Consider the following 19,528-nt stretch of genomic DNA (forward strand, 5'->3'; position numbering starts at 1 on the left):
AGCAGGGGGAGGAGTAGGGAGAGAGGGAGAAGCAGACTCCCTGCTGAGCAGAGAGCCCAACACGGGCTCAGTCCCAGGACTCTGGGATCATGACCTGAGCCGAAGGCAGAGGCTTAACCCACTGAGTCACTCAGGTGCTACTCCTGGTTTTGGAGAAAATAAAATTTAATTGTGTACATGTAGAGAATCCACACAGATATGAGATGCCTGCCGAAGTTGGAGTTCTAATATACCTCTATTGGCTGCTTCTACTTCAACTATCTGCACCCAGTTATTAGTATCCTTTTCACAGTTGCATCAAATACATTTTTAAAAATGTTTTTGGTGAGAGGATTAATCAGAAACACAAATTAACTTTTAGAAGCTTAATGCAATTAATATATAGAGGAAAAATACCTGTTTTCTACTTTCACTTCTAAAAAAAGAAGTTGTTCATCTTAAAATGGTTTCTTAGGTATTTCTCTGGCAATCTCTGAGTCCTCTTTATTATGTTATTTGCAGACAAAAGTTACTCCTAAATTAATATGCTCTTTGACACATAAAGGTGCTTGGCAACCTGACAGCAGTATTAAAAATATAATGGTATGATTTGTAAAGGGCCATCTGTTGTCTAAATCCTGGTTAAAATAGGAACTTATATTGCAAGCAGCTTTTTGTTCATTATAAAAACAAAAAAATCAAAATACTAAGAAACAGTCATTTTAATACCTTAATGTACATCTTTCTATATCCTTTTCCGTGCATATATATTCAACTGTGTACATATATGTCCATGTATATGTATAAATATAACATTTACTTCCATATATTATTTAAATAATAGTTACACTATATGTGCCAGTAACTTTTCATTAGTCAAGGTTTTGGGTGTCTTTGAGATGTGCAGAACATGGTCTTAAGCACCATAGGACATTGAGAGAATCATCAGATAAAATTTCTACCCTCAAGATATTTATAACCTAGCTGATTAAGATAGGACAGATCTATAAGAAGAAATGTGAAGTCCAATGCCATAACTAAACACTCAGGAGGAATTAAAATTAGCCTTCAAGAATCAGTAGAGATGGGTAGGTGAGGGTGGCTAAGTACCCAGTGTGGAACACAGGCTTACCAAGTGGTTAATTGCTGCTTTCATCCTCATCCTCCCTCCAGGCACTTTAGACGTCTAGGAGAATATTGGTTCCATTTATACAGCTGGAGAAGTTGAGAGGAAAAGTTGTTAATATTGCAAGAAGAACTTTGAGATGTCTAAGTGTTGTCCAGGTGGAGAGCTGTTTTCTGCTCATAAAGAGCTAGAGTTCTGGTGAAGAATCACAGCAGCTTTGAAAATCATCTACTGAGATGAGTCTTCCAAAAGGAGGATGGGCAGTAATTGGTTTTATTTCACACTGTCCTTTTTGCCAATGTGACACTAAATACCGTGACAAATAATATATAATCCCCATTTGTTAGTGAGTTTTTAAAATTGAGGGGTTTGTGTTTATTGTGCCAAAAGTTAAAAATGTGTGTTTTTGACAGTCTGGCGTTTCTTGGTTTGCTTCATAGTTTACTAGTTGGGAAATAATAAATAACAAAATGTGTATATGAGAGAGAAAAGAAATTTGTTTTCTTCTTTTTAAGTTCTCATGCCTAACTTAAATTTCCAAATCCTCGAGTGGTTTCTAGTCTTGTCTTACTGGGTCTCATTATCTCTGTTTAGCTTTTTGCTTATAAATCATGTTTCATATATGTGAGTAGCATTGGGAATGTGACCTTTCTCATGACCCTGTAAGCTAAGATTTTGCTTTGCATTTCCCAAAATAAATGTCACTAAAACATATACATTCTATTTTCCCCTAGGTAAAAATCTCTACACCAATGAATATGTAGCTATCAAACTGGTGAGTAAAATTTGTATTTGTGGTAATTATGTTTTGGTGCTCTTACCCTCACATATTTTTTTACAGGGAATAGTTGTAAGTATTCACAAAAATATTAATTTTTTCTCCTTTGCATATGTTCCCACATAGTCACTTTCCTTCAACCATATATAGTATTACAGTGATGAATCGCTATATACCGTGTAATGCTGTGTAGTTAGATGTTGCCAACTATAGTTTCAGTAGCAATGAATCAAAAAATAGTTATTAAAAAATAGCTGGAAGAAAGACACTGGAAGATTTGTAATTTCTGTGAATTTTGTAACTTTTACAGTGCTATTTTAAAAGATAAAATCACTGAAAATTTTCATTTCCTTTTGCATGATTGTGACTAATTCATTTTTAAAATGTAAGGTACTTATTAATATACTTAGTAGTAGAGAACCAAATCTGATCATCAAATCATAGCCTTAAAAACTGTCAAATGTGAAAATCTTGTATTCATATTTGAAACAAAAAGTTGACTTGGTTTTGTCAATACTAATCTTGTAAATAAGTAAAGTGGTCATTAAAGATAACATCCTGTTTTAAAAAATATGTTATTTTTGAGGAAGGGTAATTGTAGAAGAAAATTCTTTATCTTATATTTAAGGTCAAACAAAATCATTTCTAGTCATATGTGATGTCAGATGACTAGTTTCTATGATACTGTGTAAATGTTTGTCTTCCTAGTAAGTTTCCCAGGATTTACAGGCAGTTTGGGGCTTTATTAGTTAGAAGACAGAGGAGTTAATGATTGAAGGAAGTATGGTGTGATAATTGTGATAATGCTGTTCTTTTCTCACAAATTGCACTTAACCACATCCACACCTGCTCTGTGTGTTGATTGAGCTTCTCAGTTTATAGAAAAATCAGAGTTGTCTTTTGAAGACAATTATCAGACAGTTACCAGATCGGTTTCTCTACAAAGACATGGACAGGAAGCAGGGCTTAGAGCAGGTAGCTGCTAGGGAACCAAGTGTTTTCTTATGTTTGCTGACTTGGAACTCTTGTTGGAGAAAGGGGAGCAGGAAGACAGGTAATACATGTAACAATGCAGGCCAAATATTTTCTCAGATTGAATATCAAAGGAGTAACCATATTTTTTATTTATAGGAATTTGGTTCTGTAAAAGTGTTCCCTAGTTCATCTGTTCTTTTGTTTTTGTTTTTAATTTTTCTGTTTTACTGCTTCAGTAAGTTGGACTAGTAACAGGAGGAAGCAGTTCCTGAAACACTTTAAAATACTGTCTCAATGCTATATATCTTTCTTATTTTCCCATTATTTATCAAGACTTCTCTAGAGGCTTTTTGTTAGGGACAGTCTTTTCTATTTAGATTTCTTCTTCCAAGTTCATACTAGTTAATCTCATTAGATAAGTTTATTACATATTGTTCTCATAATGGATTACTGCATTTCACTTGTAGTTTATTAAACTTTATTCTACTTTGTATGGGCAAGAGGGAAAGCTAAAAATAGACTTCATATCATCTAGTGTGGTGCTCATTTCTCTTTCAAATAAATCTTAAATAAAGGCTTTTTATAGGATAACAATCTTGCCTATGGGCCTTCTCTCTTGCTGTTGGGCTGTGTTCTCCATGGGCGATATGAGGGCAGTAATTGAGCTCTTTTCATTGTAACAGCAAAATTTGCATTAAACATTATAGTCCTACAAGGTAGCCGTCTGCTGTTGGTTTAGGATTTCAGGCAGACATGTGTGTTCCAGAATAACCGTGATTCTGGCAAATAGCCAGCCCTCTGTGGAAATGTAATCAGCATCTGGCACAGAAATATAAGGAAGCCCTGCTGGTACTGTTTTCTTTCTACTTTGTTTGGATCTTCACTGTGGGCTTTTGTTTCTAAGATTTCTAGGAACCTTTTAAAAAAATCATATACAACATAAAATAGTATAATGAGCCCTTCCTTTACCCCATCACTGAGATTTCTCGGGTTCTTTTTAACAGAAGTTTTCTAACAGCTGTTAAAAAAGAAAAAAAATTCTCTCCATGCTCCTAATCTTGCCACCTTCCATTCCATAAGACGTAGATTGAGTGTTTATAATGTACTTTTTTTATAGTGCTTCCAGAAGAGCACCTTGAAGCTCTAATTGTCTGAGCAGGCTTCAGCTGTATGCTAAAGGGGTTGGCCAAAGGGTATAAGTCCTTTCATCTGTGATAAAGAGCTCCTCATGTCTGAATATATGTGACATCTATGTCCACTTTCAGCCTTGCAACTCTAAAGAACTTTTGTGTTTTTTAATCTGTTAGCTTAGTTACCCCCCATCAGATCAAGTATTTCCGATCAAGATATCCACAGTGAAGTTTTAGAGTATTGTGTTTGAAGAAGGCTTTTTCATTCATTGCTCCTTGTGGTTTGTCAGAATCCCAAAGACTTTCTCCAGGAACAAACCTCCAGAAAGATCAATCTCTGGTTCCATATTAATTTGTTGTCCCGTTTCTGTTTGGATCCTTGTGAATTATTAGGGATTTTTCTGAAGGACAAATTTCACAACTGGCTGCTTTACTGGTGCTACAGTAGAAGATCTAAAGCCAAATGGAGACTCTCAACAGTGATCCTTCTCTGTTTGACGACATAAATGAATAAAGAAGTGACTTTACAGTGTAATTAGTCTTATGTACTTTTTCTTTTGACTACAAGAATCTTGAGAAGCTTGAAATTCAACTCTGATGATTGCTGATTTTATAATCAAAGAAGGATATGAGTTCTTTCATGGAGCTCACTAGGGATATGAACTATTTCAGCCTTCCCAGAAGCAAAGGGATAGACTAGATAACTTCAAGGAAATTTCTGAATTCTGTGATTTATGGATTCTATATCTTAAGAAAAATGTAGAAAACAAGTGGGTTCAGGAAGAGCCTTCAAAGATGATCAAAGAACTGAAAAATAGGACCAGTGAGGAAAGGGATTGAAATTACTTTGCCCGAATAAAGAAAGTCTAAGAAATGATTGAGTAGTTTTGTTATTTGAAGATAGTAGTTATAGTATTCACTGGTTATTGAGGAGCTATTTCATTTTTGTCGGGGACAGAAAAGAAGTTTCAGTTGTGGAGATTTAAGCTACATATAAAGACCTTTGAAATCATGAAATGTTTTTTTTTTTTTTTTAATTTAATTTATTTTTTATTTTCAGCATAACAGTATTCATTATTTTTCACCACACCCAGTGCTCCATGCAATTCGTGCCCTTTATAATACCCACCACCTAGTACCCCAACCTCCCAACCCCCACCCCTTCAAAACCCTCAGATTGTTTTTCAGAGTCCATAGTCTCTCATGGTTCACCTCCCCTTCCAATTTCCCCCAACTCCCTTCTCCTCTCTAACTCCCCATGTCCTCCATGCTATTTGTTATGCTCCACAAATAAGTGAAACCATATGATAATTGACTCTCTCTGCTTGACTTATTTCACTCAGCATAATAATCTCTTCCAGTCCCGTCCATGTTGCTACAAAAGTTGGGTATTGGTCCTTTCTTTTTTTTTTTTTTATAAACATATATTTTTATCCCCAGGGGTACAGGTCTGTGAATCACCAGGTTTACACACTTCACAGCACTCACCAAAGCACATACCCTCCGCAATGTCCATAATCCCACCCCCTTCTTGAAATCATGAAATGTTTTTAACATCAGGATAAATTATCAAGGGAAACTATGGGATCTCCTTTTGAGCCGGTCTTAAAAAAAGGACAAGTAACCATTCACTGGAGAAAGGACAGTTTTTTGCACAAATATTGTTAGGAAAACCCGATATCCACATGCATTGAAGCTGAACCCTTACCTTACATCAGACATAAAAAAGTAACTCAAAATGGATCAAATATCTAAATATAAGAACCAAAACTATAAATCTCTTAGAAGAAAATTTAGGGGAAAAGCTTCATGACATTGGATTTGGCGGTGATTTTTTAGATGACACAAAAAGCACAAGGAAGGAAGGAGATTGATTGGACTTTGTAAAAATTAACTTTTTTGTATTAAAGGACTCTGAATACAGTGAGAAGGCAACCCATGGAATAGGAGAGAAAATTTAAAAATCATGTATCTGTTAGAATTTTATCTAGAATTTTCCATTTTAACCCATTTTTAAGTGTGTTGCTCTGTGGCATTAAGTACATTTCACACTGGGCAACCATTGCCACCATCCTTCCCTAGAACTTTTTCATCTTCCTCAGCTGAAATTCTGTATTAAACACTGACTGTCCATCTCCTCCCTCATAGCCCCTGGCAACCACCATTTAACTTTCTGTCTCTATAAATTTGACTACTCTAGGTACCTCTTATTAGTGAATCATGTAGTATTTGACCTTTTGTGTCTGGCTTTGTTTGCTTAGCATAATGTCTTCAGGGTTCATCCATGTTGTAGTATGTATCCAGATGTCTTTCATTTTCATGGCTGAATAATATTGTGTGGGTACAAGTACATGTGCTTGCGTGTAACAAAATGTAATCACAGTTTGTTTCTTCGAGTGTTGCTGGGTACTTGGGTCACTTCCACCTTTTGATTATTGTAAATAATGTTGCTATGAACATGGGCATATAAATATCAGTTTGAGTCCCTGCTTTCAGTTTTTTCAGGTATGTATGCAAAAGTAGAATTGCTGGATCATATGGTAATTCTTTGTTTAATTTTTGGAGGAACTTCCATATTGTTTTCCATAATAGCTGTACCATTGCACATCCCCACCAGCAATGCACAGGGGTCCAGTTTCTCTACATCCTCATGAACACTTATTTTCTATGGTTTTGATAATAGCTATCCTATTGGGTATGTAGATCTACTTTCCAGGGTAATGTTTGATTTTCTTGTTAACTAGTTGCCCAGTGTAATGTCAGTTCAGAACAGTTAACCAGCTAGTTCTTAAAGTTCAATGTAGAGCAAAATGGTAGTTTGGCTGTTTTATCCCCAGGGTCTTAAAAACACTATTTTTGCAAACTTGAACATCATATTGATTAAGGGTACATATTTTATTTTACTTTTTTTAAGATACATATTTTAATCATATTTACAATCTTTAATTTTCTTGAGTGTAAAAATACATGTGCATATAATGTTCCTCCAGGATTATTCATAATAATGAAAACTGAAAACAGTCAAAACATCCAAAAGTTTTCATATATGTGTACACACACAACACACACATACAGGGAAATACTACAGCCATTAAAATTTATATAAAGCTTTACTCAGTTGGTAGGGCATATGACTCTTGGTCTCAAGGTCATGAGTTCAGGCCCTACCTTGGGCATGGAGCCTATTTAAAAAAAAAAAAAAAAAAAAAAAAAAATATATATATATATATATATATATATATATATATATATATATATATGAAGCTATTTACTGCCATAGGAAGATGTCATCATTATGTTGTTGAATTTAAAGACATGGAAGAAAAATATAGTATCTCATTCATTTTAAATATATTTCCAAGTCTGTATTATATCTAAATATATGTGTAAATATTTAGAAGGACATTCACCAAATGTTAATAGTGCTTTTCTTTAAAATGATAGGATCCCAGATTACTTTTAGTCTCTTCCTAATTTTTGTGTATTTGGAATTTTTTTCTGAGCATGTATTATTTTTCTAAAAAAATAATACTGTTTATCACCCAAAATTCATAATAAAACAGGCAGGGAATACATGCTCATCTTTAATTAAAAGGTTTGGCATCGGTTTCCTAGGAGAATACATTTCAGGAGAATATTTCATGGTGAGGGAGCTATTCTTGAATGATGTCTCACACAGAATAATTGTACTTAAATATCCGTGAAGGAATTGTATGTACTTCAGCTTCATCTTCCCCTAGCTGTGCTTTCAAAGAGAAATTGTGGTAAGAAAATGCTATCATATATGAATATCATCTCTAAAATATTAAGTGGTCTTAGCCCTGGTTTACTTTGAAAACCTAGGAACGGAAAAATTTTATTTGTCTACATCTGATCACAATTTCTCTTCTTGGGTTTCAGGAACCAATAAAATCACGTGCTCCACAGCTTCATTTAGAGTACAGGTTTTATAAACAGCTCGGCAGTGCAGGTAAGTCAAGTCTGTTTTCTCCATGTGCTTAGTTAGCATATAGCTTAGCTGAAAGCCCAGAAGTTTGCAGATTTTCTTGTCCAGTTGGCCTTTTTTTACCAGACTGTATATCTCCCCTGTTTGCTGAGTAGGTAAATAAACATAGTTAACTCAAGCTACTTATTCTCTGGCTCCTTGAAGGGACAGGTGATTGGGGATCTGTGCCATGAGCATGCCCACAAATCAGCCTTTGAATGCTTTCACCCACCTGAAATACACATTGTATGAGGTATTGATTTTTGGTAGTTTCCTTCTCTTTTCATTTCTTTATACTAAAAGAAAGGAAGAGGGTTTGGTAACTTGCAAGCAGTATTTTATCGTACTGAGACTATATATCTGTTTTAAAGATAACTACTAAATAACTACTAAAATACACGTTCGAAATACCATAACACTGTCATTTTATCCATTGTTCTCTTAATTTGGAAGATCTATCTTATGCTATTGTATTAATCTGTGACCTTTGAAGATTTTTTAATTAGATTTGTAATTTTTAAAAATATACCTGTTTTTTACCTAAAAGCTCTAATTTCTGAAATATCTTACTGGCTTCGAGAAAAATATCTTGACTATGTAAATGTTACCAACCCTAAAGAGGTTATATCTATAGGACACCTCTTGCAAAAGACAAAATTGTTCAGCACTAGTTTCATTGTTTGACAGTGTCAACATTCCTTTACTGTATGCCTACTTCAGTCTGACAGCTTTATATGATTGAAACATGTTTTTATTTCAAGTACCACTATTGGAAGTACTGCTGAAGGAATTTGAATTTCTCTTCCTAGATTATGTAGAATTATTTAAGAACCAAGTGGTCTTATATCCTGGCTATGGCAGTAATCGGCCATAATCATGACCTAGTAGGGCCAAGATGGACATCTGTCTTTCATTGAACCTGAATGGGCTCTTGATTACAATAGCCTCTCAGCATATATTTGTTTATTGATTATATCCTTCAATATGGAATGTTCCAGGCATAGGATTTAAGATAAGATTTAAGATTGAACCTGAGTTCACAGAGCATTTGTGTAACTTGAGTCTTGTCTTGCCAGAACTAAACTTTTAAAGTTCACTGTTATGTTGTTCCTGTTTTTGTAAATTTCAGGGTGACAATTATCATAGCTCATTTTTAATTAAATATGTTTATACATGTTTCACAAATCTAAGGCTCAAGTAAAAACATTCTAGATCCAGCCCACCTTAGAAGTTTGAGGGGGCCTGTGGAAGGTGACCAGGCCAGTCTGTAGGATTTCCTCTGTAAGCCCTTCCCAGTATACCCATCCAATAGGCCAATCTTCCCTTTTCAATATGTAGTGAAAAATTTCATGAACCTGTTATGTAGGAATAGCATCTGTGCTGTTCCTGAATACAGGAGAATATTGCAGATTCTTTTTTTTTTTTTTTTTTTTTTTTTTTAAGATTTTATTTATCAGAGAGAGAGAGAGGGAGCGAGCGAGTACAGGCAGACAGAATGGCAGGCAGAGGCAGAGGGAGAAGCAGGCTCCCTGCTGAGCAAGGAGCCCGATGCGGGACTCGATCCCAGGACTCTGGGATCATGACCCGAGCCGAAGGCAGCTGCTCAACCAACTGAGCCACCCAGGTGTCCCAATATTGCAGATTCTTAAGTTTTGACATTGTTCATGCACTGGAAAGGATTAAATAGAGAGAGGATTGGAGGAAAGGGGACTTGAAAAAAATTGCCTTTCACTTAAGGCAGCAAGCAACCTCTGAGACTAGAGGGGTTAGCAAGAGCGCTGTTTGAGTGGTCAGGCCAATTATTGGCCATCATTGGTCTCCCTCCCAATACTTCTGGCAATCTTCTCAAAGTCACAAAGCCTTCTAGGTCTTACGTGAAGTTCAGTCCTGATTCCTGACTCCTTTCTGCTTTTTGAGATTAACTGCTCTTAAAAATAGCTGTGGTGGATATCATCTTTTTAATATTCTTGCCTGCAGCTAACAAGGTAGCCAGAAGCTTTTCTAAGATAGGAAGAGCTTCAAAATCTGTTACAATTTCTACCAAGTGTAAGAAATTCTCCTAGGGTTTTCTTAACAAATGATCATCCATCTCTGCTTGATTACTACTAACTGTAGAGTTTACCCCTCTTCTAGATAGTTCAGTATTGGAAAACCCAGGCCATTAGAAGTGCTTCATATGAGGCCAAAATTTGCCTTTATTTCCATGCAGCACAGTTCAGCTCTCTTGTATCAGCTCAGAGGCATTATAGCTGGTATATGCTGCCCCCTTCACTACTCACCCCAAGTCCTCTTTCAAGCCAAATGTCTTTAGTTCCTTCAGTCTTTCTGTATATATGTTTTATAGATGCTTCACTATCACCACTGTCTAGCATGAATATATACTCTCTCACTCACTTTCTTTCCTTCCCTCTCTCCCTCCTTCCCTCTCCTAGTTTTGTTATGAATGACCCTCATAAAATAGCACCACTAACTCTTGAGTATGGAGATAGTGGCATTATTATCTTCCTTGGTCTGGACACAGTATTGCTCTTAATTTAGATTAGCTATCTTAACAACCATTTCACTGGTTGACTTTTATGCTTTTTACGGTGTTTTACTCTGCTGAAACCTTTACATCTTTTTCGTGTAAGTTGCCATCAACCCAGACTTTCTGCATTTTGTGGTTATGTAATTGATTGTGAGCACCTAAACATCTTAAAGGCCATACTAGGATTTTTTCAATCCTGATTCTGTTCCTGGTGATCCTGTATTGAACGTTCTTTAACTGTGATTACATATTCCACCCCCCAGCCCTGCAGTGAGACCATAAGTTCTGGAGAACAAGGCTTGTATCCTCTGCTTCCTTGTGTATCAAGTTTATCTCAAGACCCAACATAGTTCATTCACATGATAGGCAGCTAGGAAGTATTTTGGTGAAAGAAAAAAAGTTAGGAAGATTTGATAAGCATGGCTTTTTAGATTTTTGCCAAGTTATTAATAAAAATATTTCTGGGGATGGCCGAAAAAGGAAATTTATTTTGAAAGTAAATCATTTGACAAGAAAGTAGACAAGTTTTCACCATGTCTTATTATAAATGTGAGCATGAATATCCAGTCCTTACAAGCAAACATTTCTCTCCCTATTTTTCTAGAGTGAGTTCCAGCTGCAAATGTGACTCATCAGTAGTTAATATTTAAACAGCCAGAGCTTATATGCCACTCTCTTCAGAACCAAGGTGATGTGGCATTGTAAATAAACAACCTTTCATGTTGCAGACAGTGACCAAAATAATGTAATCGTTTTTACTCACTAGCTTTTGTCTGTCATTATTCATCACAGGCCAGTGATTTGTAAAATATTTGGGTATCACGACAAAGAATACTTTTAAAAGCCCAGGATGACTTAGATTTATTCAAGGAATTAATAAGTGCTTATAAAATGGATGCAGGGTACCTGGGTGGTGCAGTTGGTTAAGTGTCCCACTCTTGGTTTCAGCTCAGGTCGTGATCCTTGAGGTCCTGGGATCAAGCCCGCTGTTTGGCTCTGTGCTCAGCACGGGGACTGCTTGGGTTTCTCTCTCCTCCTCCCTCTTCTTCTCACCCCACCCTACCAGCGCTCACTCACTCTGTCTCTCAAATAAATAAATCTTTAAAAAAAAGGATGAAGTTTTTTGAGAGGAATGAGTGCTTATGAATTTAAAGAATTCTGACCAGGGTGTGAGACTTTAAATTCCTGAAATAGGAACTTTTGTGTTGGCTTGAGAGTATGACCATTTCTTCCTTAAGTATGCAGGTCTTAATTATTACCTTAGGTTTTTGACCCCCATATTGCCCTGACCGTATGATGTAGAAATTCATATCAGTTCCCTATCTATGGGAAGATAGAATGGTAGCACTGGATGATTGTGAACATGGTTTAAGTTGGAACTCTTCCTGATTGTCCATTCTTTTCCTTGTCTAATCTCTGACACCTTCCATTCCATTCCATTCTGTCTCTTGTGGACAGTCATACTTCACGCTTTGTTTGCTGATTGTAGCTTTGCCATCAAGAAATTTCAAGGCCTGATTGTTACTATGACAGTTGATATCTCCAAAATAATCAGGGAAGAAAGTAAAGAGGGCATTGAGGGCCCTGAAAATGAGAATGATGATTCTGATCTTTGTTATAGCTCTCAATTTTTCTTTTTTCATTCACCACAGAAACTAAATTATAAAATATTAAAGGATATTTTGAAAGGAAGTGGTGAAAGAACCATGCTCTTATCACCCTAACTGAGCTACATTTCATTTGAGTATCTCTTCTTTTCATATGCAGACATATTTCATAGTTAATCTTAGTTCCATGTAACTACATCTTCTCTCACTTAGCATTATAGCATTTGTCATGATGCTGTAGTCTTCATGTTTCTGATTGTTGCATAATAGCCCATCAACCTCACAGGCTATAATGTAGGCACCAGTTTTAATGGTCTGTCAGATATTTAGATTGTTTTTATTTGAGGAAATCATTTCCCCTATTGACTTCTGATATCCCAGTATTGTAACTCAAAACTCGTTTTTGTTCTTCCATTTACCCCCATATGATCATGATTTTCAAGGGTTTAAAGAGCTAGTATGTGGTAGGTTAGGTTGTTTCCAAATGACTTAAAACAAAAATTACTGGAAAAAACTATAAGGATATATTCTGGCTTTGTATAACAATTAGAACAGAATGAAAATAATTTAAATGTCATCAGTATAGATCTGGATAAATAAATGATGATATATTTATACTGGGGAATTAGCTATTAAAAATAATGTAGAGGGGCAACTGGGTGGCTCAGTCATTTGAGCATCTGTCTGCCTTTGGCTCGGGTCATGATGCCAGGGATGGAGCCCCACATCAGGATCCCTGCTTAGCAGGGAGTCTGCTTCTCTGTCTCCTTCTGCCTCTCTCCCAGCTTGTACTCTCTCTCTCTCTCAAGTAAATAAATAAAATCTTGGTTTTTTTTTAAGATTTTATTTATTTATTTGACAGAGAGAGATCACAAGTAGATGGAGAGACAGGCAGAGAGAGAGAGAGAGAGAGAGAGAGAGAGAGAAGCAGGTTCCCTGCTGAGCAGAGAGCCCGATGCAGGACTCCATCCCAGGACCCTGTGATCATGACCTGAGCTGAAGGCAGCAGCTTAACCCACTGAGCCACCCAGGCACCCAATAAATAAAATCTTTTAAAAACAAATAAATAGGGCGCCTGGGTGGCTCAGTGGGTTAAGCCACTGCCTTCAGCTCAGGTCATGATCTCAAGGTCCTGGGATCGAGTCCCGCATCGGGCTCTCTGCTCAGCAGGGAACCTGCTTCTCTCTCTCTCTCTCTCTTTTTCTCTCTCTCTCTGCCTACTTGTGGTCTCTGTCAAATAAATAAGTAAAATCTTTAAAAAAAAAATAAAATAAAAACAAATAAATAAGGGGCGCCTGGGTGGCTCAGTAGGTTAAGCTGCTGCCTTCGGCTTCATGATCTCAGGGTCCTGGGATGGAGTCCTGCATCAGGCTCTGCTCGGCGGGGAGCCTGCTTCCCTCTCTCTCTCTCTCTCTGCCTGCCTGTCTACTTGTCTCTGTCAAATAAATAAATAAAATCTTTTAAATAAATAAATAAATAAATAAATAAGGGGACGCCTGGATGGCTCAGTTGGTTAAGCAGCTGCCTTTGGTTCAGGTCATGATCACAGCGTTGTGGGATCGAGTCCCACATTGGGCTCCTTGCTCGGCAGGGAGCCTGCTTCTTCCTCTGACTCTGCCTGCCACTCTGTCTGCCTGTGCTCGCTCTCTCTCTGACAAATAAATAAAATCTTTAAAAAAATAAAAATAAAAATAAATAAATAGGGACGCCTGGGAGGGTCAGACAGTTCAGTGTCTGCCTTCGGCTCAGGTCATGATCCCAGGGTTCTGGGATCGAGTCCCACATCAGACTCCTTCCTCGGTGGGGAGCCTGCTTCTTTCTCTCCCTCTGTCTGTCGCTCTGCATGCTTGTGCTCTCTGTCAAATAAATAAATAAAATAATAAATAATAAAAAGAGGGTAGGATCCTATGTATTGATATGGAAAGATGCCCCAATATGTTTTTTAAGTGAAAAGGTTTGCAAAACAGTATATTGTCATATTTATATAGTGTAAGAAATACATATATAATACAGGTATGTCCACAGGAGCGTAGAAAATATCTGATTGGATATACAAAAATAATGATTACCTTTGAAGAGTATGCTTATAAATGGGAAGTGGTGCCACTTTTAAGTTTTTAGATTAATCCTTTAGTATTTTTGTATTTTTCTTTTGCCCTAATCATGTACATTATTATTACTATTATTATTATTATTACTATTATAACATCTAGTTTCTTAAAAGACTACAGCAGTGGATTTATGGTCTCCCTTCTTCCTCTTATATTGCCAAGCAACCTGTTTATGTCCCCATTTATCCTGAGCCATGTGTTCACAGTTTCAGGCATAAATTCAACTAGTGATAAAGTGCTACAATATCTTGTTTCCTTTCTTTCCAAACACCTTCTTGTAGGAAGAAAAACAAATTATGAACTGGAATAAGCTGTCTTACACAGTAGGATTTCCTGTCTTTTAGGGGAAGGACAGTATTCAGGCAGCAGTTGAAGGGTTCTGCATTCTGGAGGTTGTGAGGGAGATTTGTGCATGGGGTAGAAAGTTAGAATACATGACTTTTTAAAGAACTATTTGAACTCTAAGATTGAATACAAAATTTTTAAAAAACCACATGTTACTTTACGAGAAACATCCTGGTACAGATATTTTATACTTGGTATCTTCATCAGCTTCAGAAGACATAAAATTATTTGTTTAAGTTAATTACATTGTAAATTAACCCTGGCAAAGTGGATTCCCAATGACCAAGTGAATCAAAATGGGAATTTAGTCTAGTGGTTTTTTTTTTTTTTTAAGATTTTATTTATTTATTTGACAGAGAGAAATTACAAGTACACTGAGAGGCAGGCACTGAGAGGCAGGCAGAGAGAGAGAAGGAAGCAGGCTCCCTGCTGAGCAGAGAGCCCGATGTGGGACTCTATCCCAGGACCCTGAGATCATGACCTGAGCCGAAGGCAGCGGCTCAACCCACTGAGCCACCCAGGTGCCCCTAGTCTAGTGTTTTCACGTAATTGGATCACTGTGGGTGGGGAAGATTTTTCTTTGCGCATTGTTGTTGAACTCATTGCATCTGAGGTTGCTGGAGAATTTCCAAAGTTTTTAGAAAGAAAAACAGTATTTTTAAAATGTGAAGCTGCAACTATATGTAAGGACTATGAAAAAGTACTCTTTGGGACGCCTGGGTGGCTCAGTTGGTTGGACGACTGCCTTCGGCTCAGGTCATGATCCTGGAGTCCTGGGATCGAGTCCCGCATCAGGCTCCCAGCTCCATGGGGAGTCTGCTTCTCTCTCTGACCTTCTCCTCGTTCATGCTCTCTCTCACTGTCTCTCTCTCTCAAGTAAATAAATAAAATCTTTAAAAAAAAAAAAAAAAAGTACTCTTTTCCTCACTGTTGGAAAATGCTTTCTTCAGTTTTGTCTAATTTTTGTTTCATTCCTTCTTAAATCACTGTGTTCTGATTTTTCAAAGCACAAAGGGGTTTGGCATTGAGCACAGTTGTGCTTTTCTTTTCATATGTAGTTTCTATGGATTGTTTGGAATATATAAGAGTAGGAGTAAGGGTTTAAAGAACTACTCTGGATTCCCTGGAACTTGCTTGCCCTCCTAGTTGCTTTAGCATTTGTTTGGTACAATGGGCCAGCATCAAAGAGAGAAGAGCAGGATTTAATCATGGTAATTAAAAGCTGTAAGCTTTGCAGTCAGCAAGTGAATGTAACCATCTTTCTTACTTTCTTTCCATTTTTTTTGTTATTCATCAGTGTTGTGTTAATTGTGTTACAGTCACTATGGGTAAGTCCCAAACTCATTTTCCTGTTTGAGGGATTGTTCCCTGCGCTCTCAGGGTCATTTTACTTAGGAGAGTATATATATATATCATCAATTTTAAAATTCCCCAGCCCACTAATCCTTTATCCATTACACCTCCCACTTTTGCTGGTATCCTAACACAAAGGAATAGGACTTGGTGGATGACAGGTTTGAGGCAGAGATGGCCAAAACCAGAGGCCTAATTAGAAGGCCTAAACGTGAGAGAGGGGACAGTATGAGCCTGAAGGTTCATAGCTCCGTATGGACTGGCCACATGGTAAAAAGGCCTAGTATATGTTCGGTAAATAAATAAAAGATGAGTAAACCAGAACCAAGCATGGCAGCTGAAGTGACAGGAGAGGAAGGGAGGGAGAGGAAATATGCATAAGCAAGGGCAGAAATAAATGAAAGAGGATGTGGGGGAGGAATAGGCAAAGGGCAAGAAAATGGGACTTAGATAAAGAAATGAGAATATAAGTAGATAAAATACGGTGGAGGCCTCTGATGTAGCCAGAAGGAAGCATAAAGTTGCCTTTTCCTAACTGTTCTCAGAGTTAACAGTTTCTTGGGAACAGTGGTTTTGAATAATATCTTTGGTCTTTTTAGTAAAAGTACTAGAGTAGGTTATGGTAAATTCTTGCCGGTTCACTTGGCATTTGGAAAGGCCTCACTGTAATATAGACCAACACTACAATGATTTTTTGCTTCTGGAGCCTTCTTAATTGTATTGAGAGATCCTAAAGGTGGTGGAGGAATTCCTCTTGCTCTGGTTAAACACTTAATTCCACCTCTTTTTTTTTTTTTCTTTAAAGATTATTTATTTATCTATTTGACAGAGATCACTAGCAGGCAAAGAGGCAGGCAGAGAGAGAAGAGGAAGCAGGCTCCGCGCCGAGCAGAGAGCCCAATGCGGGGCTCGATCCCAGGACCCTGGGATCATGACCTGAGCAGAAGGCAGATGCTTAACCCTCTGAGCCACTGAGGCACCCCTTAATTCCACTTCTAACCAGCAACTTGCCTGGGTAAAATTCTCAGGGACTCTGGGAATAAATGTCATGTCATAGTGGATCTAAGCCTCACCTGCCATGGCTCAACTATTCAGCAGCTATTCTAATCTGCTAATGACCATTCTATTTTGGATGTCTTGTAAAGGCGATGCTAATCCTCATATTTAAAAAAACTACAAGAGGGGCACCTGGGTGGCTCAGTGGGTTAAAGCTTCTGCCTTCAGCTCAGGTCATGATCCCAGGATCCCATGATCTCTTCTCAGCAGGGAGCCTGCTTTCCTTCCTCTCTCTCTGCCTGCCTCTGCCTACTTGTGATCTCTGTTAAATAAATAAATAAATAAATAGTCTTTTAAAAAATAAAAGACAACAAGATACTGAAATTTCACAATGTAATAAAACACAGCAATGTCTTATTGGGCAGAGAAAGTAAGTAAACTTAAGTATACCTCATATACTTTGTATGCTTATTTCATTTTTCTTATTTTTGAGCACAGGGGAGTTTATTAACTTACTTACCTAGGGTCACACAATAGGCAAACCTGAGCTAGGAATGTTTTTTAATTTTAATTTTGTTTTTTAAAGATTTCATTTGTTTATTTGACAGAGAGAGAGAGCACAAGGAGGCAGAGCAGCAGGCAAAGGGAGAGGAAGAATCAAGCTCTCTGCTGAGCAGGGAGCCTGACTCGGGGCTCGATTCCAGGACCCTGGAATCATGACCTGAGCCCAAGGCAGCCGTTTAACCTATTGTGCCACCCAGGCACCCCCCCAGGAATGTTTTTAATATAGATAATTTTCTTGTGTGTATACATACACATTTCCCCAGCAGATGCCTGGGGCCTTCCACCCATTATCCCTTACCTAATTTTAATAGAGTGGTAGATGATAGTCCTAGAAGTGTTTAATTAAAGCAAAGGCCCAGGGGTGCCTGGGTGGCTCAGTGGGTTAAAGCCTCTGCCTTCGGCTCAGGTCATGATCTCAGGGGTCCTGGGACCGAGCCCCGCATTGGGCTCTCTGCTCGGTGGGGAACCTGCTTCCCCCACCCCTTGCCTGCCTCTCTGCCTGCTTGTGATCTCTGTCAAATAAATAAATAAAATCTTTAAAAAAAGGGGGGGGGGCGCCTGGGTGGCTCAGTGGGTTAAGCCGCTGCCTTCAGCTCAGGTCATGATCCCAGGGTCCTGGAATCGAGCCCCGCACCGGGCTCTCTGCTCAGCAGGGAGCCTGCATCCTCCTTTCTCTCTGCCTGCCTCTCTGCCTGTTTGTGATCTCTCTCTCTGTCAAATAAATAAATAAAATATTTAAAAAAAAAAAAATACAAAGGCCCAGAACATCCCCCCAGTGAAAAAGTAGTTTTTCCTGTTTCACATGATAGCCTCAAACTTTATGCCTTAGAAGGCTGCCTTTGTTACCTCCAAAACCTTTATGGCCTTCGGCAACTAGATTTTGAGATATTTGTTGGGCAGCTAGGTTTTGAGATATTTCTTTCTAAGGTAATCATTTATGTTGAATGCATATGCCTTGTATGCAGCTGAGAAGCCCAAAGCTAGTCCTGTGCAATCTATTTCACTCACTGAAATCTTTTTTTTTTTTTTCTTAAAGATTTTGTTTATTTGACAGATAGAAGATCACAAGTAGACAGAGAGGCAGGCAGAGAGAGAGAGAGAGAGGGAAGCAGGCTCCCTGCTGAGCAGAGAGCCCGACGTAGGACTCGATCCCAGGACCCTGGGATCATGACCTGAGCTGAAGGCAGCGGCTTAACCCACTGAGACACCCAGGCACCCCTCACTCACTGAAATCTTTATGCTGTGAATAAAGACAGTGTTCACAGAGCTGATCAGACTTTGCAATTTTGAAATTTCTAGGAGGGAATGCCTTCATATGTCATCAAACAAGATAGGAGGTGCTAGTTGGTACCAGCAAGAGCTTTGAATCTAGGCAACTATAAAATTCACAGGAATGTGGTTCTCCTTCAACAGAGGAATAAAGCATAGATCTGAAGAAAATCAATGGAAAGTGTGAGATTAACAAAACCTTCCTATAATGTTGTGAACTTCCTTAGGAGTATATTATAAACCCGCTGAGCAAACACAGGAAAATTTAAAGTAAGAACAGCTGAGGAGATACTGCAAAGATGGGAATTTTACTTAAAATAGAAGTGAATCATGTAACAAGAGTAGCTGTGAACAAGTAACTTACCTCAATACAGCACTTAAGGAATTTAAAAGAAACTTTTCAGTTTCCCGTTGGGTAGAAAGTTTTCATAAGAGAAGAAAAGACAAAATAGCGAACTTGATAAAAAGAAGTGAAATCTGGACCTTTCTTGTCATGTATGTTTTTCAGAAGTCTCTCTTCCGGGGTATTGTGGAGGGGGGAGACACATACCACTAAATACAGGGAAAACTGATCTTAATGAGTATAAATGGACAGCTCTGAAATTACACTTTGAGTAGGCGATGCGAGTAAGTGGAAACAGCTAAGAATTGCAACGAGGAGTAAAGCTTAGCCTAGTTTTTCCCTCCATCTTTTTTGTTTTTGTTTTGTGTGTGTGTGTGTGTTTTTAAAAAAAGATTTATTTACTTGAGAGAGTGAGAGAGCATTTGCACGGTTGGAGTAGA

At 37.8% G+C, this 19,528-nt stretch overlaps 1 protein-coding gene across 18 annotated transcripts in view; it reads left to right on the forward strand.

The window, feature by feature from the left end:
- CSNK1G1 (casein kinase 1 gamma 1) overlaps positions 1-19,528 on the forward strand; it is a 197,664-nt gene that overhangs the window by 109,932 nt on the left and 68,204 nt on the right. For all 18 annotated transcript variants that reach the window (XR_014313405.1, XM_082737254.1, XM_082737265.1 and 15 more), the window contains 2 exons: positions 1,840-1,880; positions 7,889-7,958. Coding sequence is in view for 17 of the 18 variants with exons in the window: in XM_082737254.1 (XP_082593380.1) it covers positions 1,840-1,880; positions 7,889-7,958 (111 nt within the window). In the remaining variant the exon portion in view is untranslated. The remainder of the gene's footprint in view (positions 1-1,839; positions 1,881-7,888; positions 7,959-19,528) is intronic.

The sequence above is a fragment of the Mustela nivalis genome (assembly GCF_964662115.1).
Source record: "Mustela nivalis genome assembly, chromosome: 6".
In the NCBI taxonomy this organism is placed as follows: domain Eukaryota; kingdom Metazoa; phylum Chordata; class Mammalia; order Carnivora; family Mustelidae; genus Mustela; species Mustela nivalis.